Source organism: Ammodytes marinus, assembly GCF_949987685.1.
Source record: "Ammodytes marinus genome assembly, chromosome: 4".
Lineage (NCBI taxonomy): Eukaryota > Metazoa > Chordata > Actinopteri > Uranoscopiformes > Ammodytidae > Ammodytes > Ammodytes marinus.
In genome coordinates this window covers 23,789,439-23,801,479 of record NC_137233.1, presented here as the reverse complement: position 1 = coordinate 23,801,479, position 12,041 = coordinate 23,789,439, and the positions used below count along the sequence as shown (strand labels likewise).

Here is a 12,041-nt window from a genome sequence, read left to right as displayed (position 1 = left end):
GAGGCAGCTGGAGTATATGTGGAGATTCTCCTCGCTCACCACTCAGTTAACACACATTGTAAAATATGCACACGATGGATGCAAAAGAACATCATTTGGTTTCAAGTCTGGTTCAAACGCAAAGCTATCCTGTTAAAATATACATTTGTGTCTGACACGCTGGGAGTCTGTTGAAATGTCATGACGCGCTTCACAAGTGAACCAGAAACCAGTTGGAAAATGGTGATGCTTCAACGCCTTCCAATGTGACCTTCAGTGTTGGGCAGTAATCCAATACTAAGTGACACAGTCATGCTAGAAACGAGTAGTATGAGTGATTACAGTTGAGAGTTCTGTAATTATAGTTACTCATTCCAGTGACGATGTGTGACTTTGGAAATTTGCGAGTGGGTTTGTTCACTGTCACAACAGAGGTTTCGATAGCCTCTGACTTTGTTTAGACTGGTTTGTGTTGGCCTGGCAAGGGGGATTAAAAAGGACGTACAGGCATCAGGTAATTGCAAAGTTGTCTTTTCAACATGCTGTCTTCTTTTCTGGCTAACATTAGCCACAGGTAAGCCTACATTGAGGAATCACCTAGTTTTGTTACACTGGGTTTGTGTGTTAACCCCGCAGCTTTACTATGAGGAAGGGATTCAGAAGAGCTGCGTTCACTCGCCCAGGTTGAGCTAGCTGCTGAATGCTCACTAAATCCCTCTGTCTATTTTCTACTCATGTTAAATACAGATCATGAGACATCTGGATGTGGAGGACTTGGAGTCTTTAAAAAGGCACATTTGACGGAGCTTGGCTGGATAACAACATGTAAAGTAAGGAACGGAACAAATTTACTTTTTAGTAATTACTAAAGAAATGTACTGACTTTTATCAGTTTTCAACTCAGCCCCTCTGCCCGTAATCTTGACTAAGAAGGCGTCCTTGCTTCTGAACCCTCTCCAACATGGCGGAGATGATAGAGAATCCACTCCAGAGAGATTTTAACATGGCCAGAAATGGCACATTGGACTGTTCACAATCAGACTGGGCTGGATGGAGGTCAACTAGCTAGACGAACAACATCAAAAAGAAAATATGTTCTGTACAGTATATGTGAATATATGCTTTTTATTTCACCAACCTTTTTTATGTCGTGGCAGAAGAATACTTGCCTTTACTCAAATCCAATCACAGCTTTGAAAAGCCACAATTTCAGACAGATGATAACGGAAATGGAAAAATGTGTTCCTACGGAGCTTTTCCACATAATTTTTTCCAATATAGGCGAGAATGCAGGGAGCTTTTACTCTCTTCTCTTCAGTTGCTTTCAAATGGTTACTATAGTCAAAGCCCTATATCTTTACTTTCTATGAATTAAAATAATAATGATCCATCCAATAATCCACCTTAATACGTTGTAGTCTCCATTGTCGTGACAATACATACAAGCAGGATAACATGCAAGTGAATCATTGTAGGAACACCACTGCAACACTGAAGAAGACCTGATTTGTATTCAGATGCATGTAAATCCTGCAGCCCCAGAGGAGGAGGGGGGACTGTTGTAATGAACTGGAAGATTCTGGGTTATGCTTCCAGCTAAAAGGTGAAACAGAGGTCCCCTAGTGGGAAAATTGTTAATTTCTGCACCGCAACCTAAAAGCCAATACAGTCTAAAATCAAGGCCAACGGTCGCTGGCCTTGATTTAGACTCTAAATCAAGGCCAACGATCGTTAAAAGTGCACTGAGATGCAAAGCGCTAATACACATTGATTGTAAGGAGGGGGTAACAAATGCAAATAGTATTCACAGAATACAAGGTCGTCAATGGTATACATTCCTTTCTTTGAAAGCCGGCTTCTTGCAATTTTTCTTTAATAGTACAATTAAAGAGAGGCCTCTTTCAGGAGGGTGAACATTGTAATTTGGAGACGGTTTCCAAGAAAGAGGAATCACCCCTTTAAACTTCCTCTCTTTCTAAATTTGCCCTTCTTTCAACTCCAGATATACAGTCCTAAATCTCTACTTCCTCGTCTAACACAGTCTCTCTCTTATCCGTTAATCCCTCGCCAAGGACTCTCTCTTTAAGCCAACACCATCAAAAGTGCCTAGTTTCTTTATTTTTTGCCCAGCTCATAATCACTCCATATTTAACCCACAGCCACCAGCTTTTGCAGATGCAATCTTGAGGTCTGATAATAGTGTGGTTAGCACCGTTTGAAGGTAAGAATTTTTAGGGGCACAATTAACTAATCCTCTATTTCGTCAGGAAATGTACATCTATACTGCATACTCTCACCCACTAGAGTACAAACTGAGACCGTGCACATGCAGCCCTTCTAAAACGCAGCAGAATGTCTCTGGCGTTGGGTTGATCTCTGACAGTTTGTCCCTGTCTAAATGCAAGGTGGTCCAGATGAATCATGCCTGTGTCTCAGTGGGCATCAGATGGGAAAGCAATGAAACTATCTGTGTTGTAATGAAACTCCATAGGACACCATGGCTTGACCCGACGACCAACCATCAGACTCAAGCCAATACCAGTACACACCGAGAGATCGTTTGTACTTACAAGAACTAATACAATTCACATGGAAGCCCTGAAAAAGGGGGCAATAGTATTTTTGCTGACAGCCTGTTTCCCATCTATGAAAGCCCCTTTTTTATCCACTACCAACACAGAGGAAACGACTACAAAAACAGGATGAAAAGCATTGTGCTGTGGCAGGTACTATATCTTGGGTGGCTTGCCTGATGGAATTGGCTCAGCATGTATGTCATGTTGTAGGGAGGCAGCGTGAGGGATATAGGAGTGTATAGCTTGGGTCTGGGTAAGAAGGCGAGTGAGATAAAGAGAAATTATGTGGCTCATCTTCTGCAACTGTGTATCAGCTCGCCGCAGAATCCGGGTCTTTGGCTGCAGAGATGAAAGACTCTCCGGAGGACAAGAGAGACGTTGGTGAGTCAGAGGGAAAATGGCATGCCGCTTATCGAACCCTCCCCTCCTCCCTCCACCCCCTCACTTCTTGGGTTGGACGTACTTATGAAAGCCCTGTCACTTTGGATAGAAGGTTAGGAGTCAGAAGTTCTCCACAGTACAGGGAACGCCAAGCTGGCTGTTCCAAAGCAGATATGGCTCCACGCCAGGTTCTCCTGCTCCAGTCTAATTGGGGTCATGTTACAAGTCATTTTCGGGTTGTGTAGCTTTTTTTGCGAGATGGAATTAAACAAAAGGAAATACATGCTAAAAGCGTATAACTGATGAAGGCATGATCCTCCTTAAATTAATCGTTGAGATTAAAGTACAGTGTGTGCAATGTTTGTCCGGTGCATGTATTGCAGCAGAAATATAAAATAACTGCAATAAAAGGACCCCATTTTAAATCTGAAGCCCTGGGAGGAAAGAGGCAAGGAAAAATCCAATTGTAGATTACTTTTTCATAGACCAAGTTCATCTCCTGTAATTCAACAGACAACACAGGAACGGAGAAAATAAAAATGAAAATATGCCCACTCCCTTTGAAAGGGCACTGTGGACTCAAGGTGCTGCAGGTATTATTTATTTTTTTAGTAGTAATAAGTTTTATGAAAAGATGTATTGTATGCTTGATTAAAAGGAATACACACATCTCCTGTGTGTATCAGTGGCCAAAGTGGTCCTCCGCTGAATTTCTAAAACCCTCCATTGACAAATTGATGGAATAGATTTTTCAACAAAATAACAAAACAAAGGTTCCCACAATCCAATATATCCATCAGTCATTTCCCTTTTCCTAATGCAAACTATGAATATGGACATGTGACTAAATCAAACGGAGCATGTTGTTCACTGTCTTTCGGGAGAGGCCAGGGGCACAGGGGTGAAAGTCATCACTGCTGTCTTTTCAAATATGCTTTGACAGTGACTTAAAGACACGCACACCCACCACCCTTTCTGAACTACAGTACATATATCAAATCAATGTCTTTTGTGCTGAGGGCCACATTCCCCTGACCGAACGGTGTTCTTAAATGTCTGTTCTGGCTCTTGGAGCGAGGTGATGGTTGACACTGCGATGTGCGATCACTGGAATATTTTTCTTTTCGCGGCTTATCCGTCCGCAGTGGGGAATGTGCACGGACCGCGACTCAAGGCCCTGGCTGTCTGCTCGCCGGTGTGCCACAGCCTCACCCCTCCAATCCTGACCCAGCGCTCTGTACAAACATGTCCACGGGAGCATGCCATGATTTAATCAGCACAACTGCAGCAGCGCTAAGATTTTGGAGTTAGTTAAACAAAGGTCTATTATGGTCAACCACAAAAGCCCGAACATACTTTTTAACCAATAAAGCCAGAGCAGAAGCGCAGGAGGGCCAGTGAATGACGCATTACAATTCAAAAATGACCTTTCAAGCCTTAAACCAGACACTTAACTTTTTACCTACCGGGGTCTCCCAATGGAAAAGAAGCAAGGTTAAAGCACCACACCAATGCAATGCAATTTATGTATTTATTCTTTTGGGAATTTGAATGTTTTTCTTCCTCGAGGCAGAGACATTGATTTCCATGTTGTCAGTGTCCATAGAAAAACATGTTATTTGTTTGGTAGGTGAGAGCACTGGTTCCCAAGACGGGGGTCAGGACCCTAAACAGGTCACAATATACATTTTTACGGTCACAGAATGTAGTAAAAAATAAAAAGATTTATGGAGTCCTCAGGACTCCATAAATCTATTTAACAATTAAACTATCCAAGAAGGGAACATTACTCTCTGAACTGCTGAGTGGACAGTTTATGGGGCTACGAAAGGCCACAAGCCAAATAGGTGAAGAAAAATTGCATTATCCTCTGAGAGTTGGGGAAATTCTCAGCTTGTTAGCCTCAAAACCATGTAAAAATGCATTTTTTTTAACTATGTTATCAGTGTTTTGGTGTTTTTATGTTGCAATGCAGATAGAATTCAATATTGGGTTGCCCTTATAGGCCAGGGGTTTAAAGCACTCAACCATGAACTGCAATATCCCCAGTACACGTTTGGCTATATGGAACGGTTCTGTTCTTGTTATCTCTCTATCTAAAAGCTCACAAATCTCCCATAAATATCTTAAAGTTACACTGCCTTTTCAGATACAGATCAATGTGAGCAGTGTGCTGATTTTCCATAACACTGTTTGGAGGTATCAAATCTAAACATTTAAATACTTGTTCAGCGGCAATGGAAAGTGTAATAAAATTCCAGTGTGGCTCCCGTAGGCATGCACAATGCTGCATAGATGCTTAACGTGGCAACCAGGTGTTTAAAGGCTATCGCAACAAGGAACTTATGTCTTCTAACACACACAATTAAGTCAAATTGGTGTTAACAAATTGGACATCACAACATCATGTAGTCACTTTTTTTTAAACTACCCACACACACAAACAGAACAATAAAGCAATGAAGAGAGAAAGAACTCCGGCATGAAAAGAGCTGCGGTCCCACACATTGTTCGGCGAGTGGAAACAGGGGCCATGTTCACACTGCACCTGCTGGGCCACGGCTCTTTAGTCTTCCCCCCATCACTCACTGCCCATCTCTCCAGGGAGACAACATTCTCAGTACACAGCGGTCCAGCAAAACCCCACTAGCCAGCCCTGGAGAATCCCCTCATCCCATCCCTCGCACATTAATTTCCTTGGAAAGTGACAGTTTCAGGTTATCCCTCTATACATAGTGTGGCTTTAGCATTAAAAGCTTCCTGTATCCCACACTGTATAGAAATGATACCCACGCACACCAGGACTTTGCCGCAGCCCCACATCCCTTTAAGTGGCCAGTTGGGAGGACAGCATGGCTCTCCGATTGATTTTTACAAAGAACAAACACAGCCAGAGAGGCAGACAAAATGTAAGCGAGAGACTGGAAGCAAAAAACGTAATATGGGATCAGAACCGGAGCTGATGTAGCACATAAGCTTATATCAAATTGATGCAGTTCAGCTATGCTGCAAACCGCATTTTGAAATTGAAGTGTCAGCAGTTAATGCAGTGTGTGCACCATGGACATGTGTGCCACATCCCCCCCGAGACACGTGTGCTGGAACCAACATACGTTATCTGTCTAGACACATCAGCTTCTGTTAACATTGTTTGGGTCAGTGAGGACGCCTCAGCCCTTTTCCAAACAGGCAGAAACCTTGAGCTGCTCCGAGCCCCTTCAGGCAAACTGGCTCCCCACTGACCGGCTGCACTGTCCTTGTCAGCCTCCTAAATAACAAAATAAGCTCCAGAATAATTCAATTGTTTTGCCTGGCCGCTGTAAAAGGCTCAAATGGCTCTTACAATGAGAATGCCATTGCCTCCTGGCAAATGACATTTTCTGGGAAACAACGGACAAATATTTGGCTATAAAAGCAAAGTGTCAGCTAAGCCTATTGAATAAAATGTTGGCCATACGTGTGAGCAACTCTGAGTTACTGGAGGGAAATAAAGATGTATGTAACGACCTAAATATTGGGCCCACATGCCAAACCAATGCGCATGACTTTTATAGCAGAAATCCACAGTGTTGATATGAAAATCTCATCCTGGGGGCAATGTTTTCAAGTAGTTTGAAGGTTTAGATATAACATGGTCTGTGTTACAGAAGCAGCATCAGATACCCTAATGGGACCTCGGGATGTGAATTAGAGGTATATTTTCCAACTTTATGGCAAAAATTCACCTGCAAGTAGAAGAGGCATTGTGGAGAAAACTACAGCATAATTTCAAATGGCAGGAGATATAACCTCACTGCAGATTCCGTACACTGCCTGCTCTGAAAATAAATGGAGCGAAGGAAAACAGAATTGAATTGCTCAGAAAAACAGAAAATAATAAAAATAACTGGAAAATGTATTACAATGAACAGTGGGAATAAAACAAGTGTGGGGCTTCCAGCTGTAAACATGCAGAGCAGGCAACAGGCCATTTAAATGAGTCTGCCTCCTGCTCAGTCAACCGCAAAAGAAGAAATGTTTTTTTTTTTTTTTACTGCAATCAGTGTAATTTTGGTGTTCATTCATCAATGAAATGCGCTGCATCAAATGACAACTCAACAGAATGCATTTTACACACCTGCAGATTGTAATCATATCAGTAAGATTTTCTTTCAGCCTGAGCTGCAGCATCACCATGAGATTTTTCTGCTTGGATACATGCTTATGTTGCACAGCCACAACCAAGGTGTCTTCTGACCTTCTTTAGGAGTGATGGAGAGCCATGGGCAATAATATATGCCCCCACACTCACACTAACACACACACACTTGCACACTCAATCTCCCTCAATCACACTATAAGGTTGGGGAACATGTCTGCACGGAGAGGAGAAAAATATCTCCAGTCAATGAATGAGAGCCAGCAGCGGCACAACCTTACCTTTGAGAATGCTCTGGCCGTGCAGTACGTCTCTGGAGACAATCACTGTGTAGAAGTTGTGGGAGAAGCCCGGTCTGCATGGGGGTTTGAGGGGCTGGCCTGCCCTACTCCCCTGAGGAATGAAAACAAGACGGCCTGTTAACCATCGGCAAATTGACTTGCGGGCACAGGCTTTTCAGACCGCTTTTGAACCTTGCAATCTCTAACAGTAAGTACGGTCTGCTTCACAATACAACATGCTGCACTCACTCAGACCGTCACAGTGTGGTAATCCACATCTGGGGGCTTAACACACCTGCTTTGATTCACTGCAGTGGAAAGTCTCATGAGGGAGATGAACAAAGACTGAATCAATTATCTGCATGATGATGACAGTAATTATCATCATCATTATAATGACTGTTACATATGTTATCTCCATGATCATCATATGTTGAATAAAATTTGAAAAAATGACAGTCATAAGTCATAATGGCATAACCATTATAAAGATATTATCTGTGGCTTGTAGGAAATGTCCAAGCTCAACATACTGCATGCAGACTGGAGTGTGACAGTAAAGAGGGGAGAGAGTGAAACCAGAGAAAAGGTAAAATGTATTAAATTATCCTGTTTTACACTGATATATAGCATAGTGTCAGACACATATAGTAGGCTATACTTTCAGCCGGCATTTCATTCTGCAGAGGATGCACTTGCAGCAATACACCTCATTCATCACTTTAATTTATTTCTTCAGACAGGGAATATATTGCTCTCTGTTACATTATAAAGTCAACTCCACATTCATTTTCATGACTGCAAATCAACAGAGCTCAAGAAACTACCGCTGCATATATTTGGCAAACCTTATAGTTCTATTTTTAGAACGTTATTTGACCAAGTTTGAAAATAAAGCAAGCTATTCACAAAACATCCATTTTAAATAAGCACTTTTAAGATTATTCCAACCATTCTAGAAAAGGGGCAATTGTAGTGCGTAAACGAAGTTGATCGCAGCCAACAGAACGAAAAAGCCCCTCCAGAAAACCGCTGTCCTCTGCAATAATGCACTGCAGTTCATTTGGGCGAGAGGATAGGGATGAGGATGGTGAGGCTAACGGACAGAGTTGCCAGTGACTTTTTTATACACCACACTTGGCTTGGAACAAAAATATGCTTGACCTTAAACGTCGCCGGTATTCAGCTCGATTAGGCTATACACCACACATCATGTTGGCTGGCTGCTATGGCTGAACGCTGCTGGCGGGGAAAGTGAGCCAAGTAAGCACCACTACAGCAGCAGTGCAGCACTTTCTACAGCACTCAGCCGAGAACAGAACAGAACACATGTAGAAAAAAATAACTCATCTTACCGAGGATGCACCCACAAGTAAGGTGCACGCCAGGACGACGTAGCCAACGTTCATCTTTGCGAACCCGCGTGTTAGGAGAGAAAAAAAGGTGGGGGAAAAAGATGAGTTTTCTCTCGCCAAATACACCTCAGTAATTCCCGCAGCCCTGTTTCTTGTTCTCCCTCGGATGCTGTGTGAGAGACCGTCCCTACTACTTGTCTGGCGCAAAAGTGCCGCTGAGAGAGAGAGAGATGCTGCGCTCCAGTCCAGAGAAAGCCGGCTCCCATTGGATAACCGTGTCACTACAACCCCTCCCCTCCCCTTCTATACCGCACGGTGGATCTCTGGCATAGAGCGGGTGTGTGTGTGCAAATGCGCTTCAAAAAGACTCCCTGTGATGATGATGCTGCCCCTGTACTCTTCAGGGGATATATAAGGAAAAGTAAATGCATTTTTCCAGGCTATTTAGATTCATATTTCAACTTCACATGATGGAGCTAAAAAAAAAAAGGCGGGTCAACCATCCGAGTCTTCTTTTCATATGTGTCCATCAGCTAACTGGAGTCTATTTCACACCCCAGTTCCCCCCTCTCTGCCCCTGATCCACACGGTATAAGTAGTACAGGGCTATATGGCGAGCGCTGGTGAGTCATTAGCTTTTTTTATTTTTATGAAAGCTCCTATGATAGACCACTGTGGGGATAAGACGTTGATTGTAAGGTTCAAATGAAATAAAGGTCCAGGGAATCTGTGTGATGATCTACAGGAAACGTGTCCACTTTGCCAAATCATAGGGGCTATTAATCAGTCTTCATATTCTATTAATACACCAGGTGAAAATGCTTAGGCTAAATAGGATATAGGATGTGTGATATAAGAGAAGAATGTAGCAGAATAGAATATAAAACCAGGATTAAAGGTGGAGTAAGCCATTCTGGAGAATGTTTGTCGTCAAAATCACATTTGTGAAAATCAGTAAATATCTCCTCACAATCCCCTTCCTGTCCACACTGTTAGTGCGCTGGAAAAACAGTGTTAATACACAGACTATATTTTGTAAACTGGTATGTAAACAGGTTATGTAAACTAAGGGGGGCCTCCGTAGCTAGCAACATGGCCGCTTACAGAGCTTAGGCTGTGTATTAACACTTTATTTATTTTCCAGCACACACATACTGACAGGTAGCAAAACATGAGGGCATATTAATTGATTTTGACAAAAAAGTGATTGCAAGCATTCTCCATAATTGCTGACTTCTCCTTTAATTACAGTATCTTGCCATTTTTGGTAGATAGTTTGAGTTATTTGGGAGGGGGATTAAGACTTAGTACTCACACTTAAATTATATATTGTTCAATGTATAGCTAATGTAGCCTTCAGTAAAATAAGATAAGATATACTTTATTCATTCCAGCAGGGAAATTCAGATGCTACAGAAGCCAACATTTATTTTATTTATTTATTTAACTTTTATTTATCCTCGAGAGACCAATTGAGGGGTGACCCTCATTTACACACAACACAGCACATATAGGCCTATATTATATATCCCACCTCTACAAAAAAAAACATGAGCATACATAGCCAAGATGAGAAAGTGGTATGGATAGTCTCTGTGCATAAGTAGCTGTTACTCGTAGATAACAGTACACAAATACTAGCTCTGCCAGTGCATAGTATGATAGGAAAAAAAACTAAAATTATACTAAAAGAAAAAGCAATCAAGTGTGCAATTATACAGGTGCAAAATCTGCAGCTCAGGCTAAAGTTTAAAAGTTCAAATGTCCTCTGTCCTTACTGAAAGGGAAGTCATGATAAAGTGCAATTGCAGTAGGTAAAAAAGTGTTTTTGTATCTGTCCTTTTTGCAGCTTAGCTGGCGTAGCCTCCCACTAAAAACACTCCTCTGTTTACACACAAGACTGTGTAAGGGATGCATGAGCTTCTGTACCATTCTTCTCCCCATCATCACCTCCAGGGGCTCCACAGCAGTCCCCAGCACAGAGCCAGCCCTGCTAATCAGCTTGTTAAGCTTTTTAGAGTCACAAGCCCTGATGCTGCTGCCCCAGGAGATGGCCGCAAAGAAAATGGTACTTGCCACAACAGACTGATAAAACATGGACAACATTTTGTTACACTCATTAAAAGACCTAAGCTTCCTCAAGAAGTAGAGTCTGCTCTGGCCCTTTTTGTAGACAGCCTCTGTGTGGTGCTTCCAGTCCAGTTTATTGTTCATGTGAACCCCCAAATATTTATAGGACTCCACCACCTGCACCTTATCCACAAGGATAGAGATGGTAGCTCAGGACTGGCCCTCCTAAAGTCCACCACCATTTCCTTGGTCTTTGTGACACTTAAAACCAGGTTGTTCTTCCCACTCCATGCAACAAAGTTAAGAGTTGATGACGTCACATGCTGTGTTGGCATCAGCTGACGGCTGTATGTAAACAACAATGGCGACAGCACAGGTAAATTCCCTCGGGAGATAGTATGGCCGCAGACTAACGGCCAACAGTTCGATGTTAGGGGTGCAGATGCGCTCCTTTACATTAATGTGAGAAGGATGAAATAAAGCTTGGGGAAAAGCGTGAACTGTTCCTCTAACACTGCTCTCACAATTTAATAATGTTGACATTTCAGACGCCTGAGATCAATGGCCCAATTTCCATATCGGAGAGGTCATGACAATTTAATCCCATCAAAAAGAATAGGACAGTGTTGCAGTGTCAATCAACACAGCTGCAGTGTCTGGCCCTGTCTGTCATTGCAGTTCACTTTGCTGCTTCATTTCCAGCACTTTCTCTTTAAGTCTCCGTACAGTTATTTTGCCACTTTCTACCCCCCTTTAGTGAGATAATGAAGAGCTATACTCTGGTTGACTCAGTATGGGTTTATGTCTAGAGGTCAGTATTTCCTTTCTTAAGGTCAGAGGGTAATAGACTTCATTGTGCTTCTGCTTTTATCGCAGCGTGGAAAAAACTTGGCAGAGGAACTGCAGGACAAGGATTTAAACGCAGGCCTTGTACAATAAACAATGACTCTGCTGAATAGTGTCACATCTCTTTATCAGCGGTCACTGTCATTTCCTCACATTATATCAGCTGAAGACAGGAAGGAGGGTTTAGAAGGGAAAGAGAGAATGTCTGCGTGTGCTGACTATGGCACGTCGTTCAATGAAAAAGTTTTATATGCGTTTTTTTTTCTTAAAGCCTAATGAGTAGAGTAGAGTACTGTTCATAAAGTGATCAGGGCAAGACCAGCCACCACTAGCCATATACACATAATGATATTCATTGAATTATTGTTTTGCTGTTTTTTAGTACCCTGAAGAAAAAGCCCGACTAGTTCTCTGC

The 12,041-nt window shown here is 42.4% G+C and overlaps 1 protein-coding gene across 1 annotated transcript in view; it reads right to left on the bottom strand.

The window, feature by feature from the left end:
• Positions 1 to 8,767, bottom strand: part of cdh4 (cadherin 4, type 1, R-cadherin (retinal)) — a gene marked incomplete at its 3' end in the record, with an annotated part of 190,531 nt that extends 181,764 nt beyond the window's left edge. The window contains exons 1-2 of the mRNA XM_080025452.1: positions 8,711 to 8,767; positions 7,356 to 7,467 (exon numbers count right to left, since the gene is read on the bottom strand). Coding sequence (XP_079881578.1) covers positions 7,356 to 7,467; positions 8,711 to 8,764 — 166 coding nt within the window. The 5' untranslated portion in view covers positions 8,765 to 8,767. The remainder of the gene's footprint in view (positions 1 to 7,355; positions 7,468 to 8,710) is intronic.
• Positions 8,768 to 12,041: the final 3,274 nt, after the last annotated feature.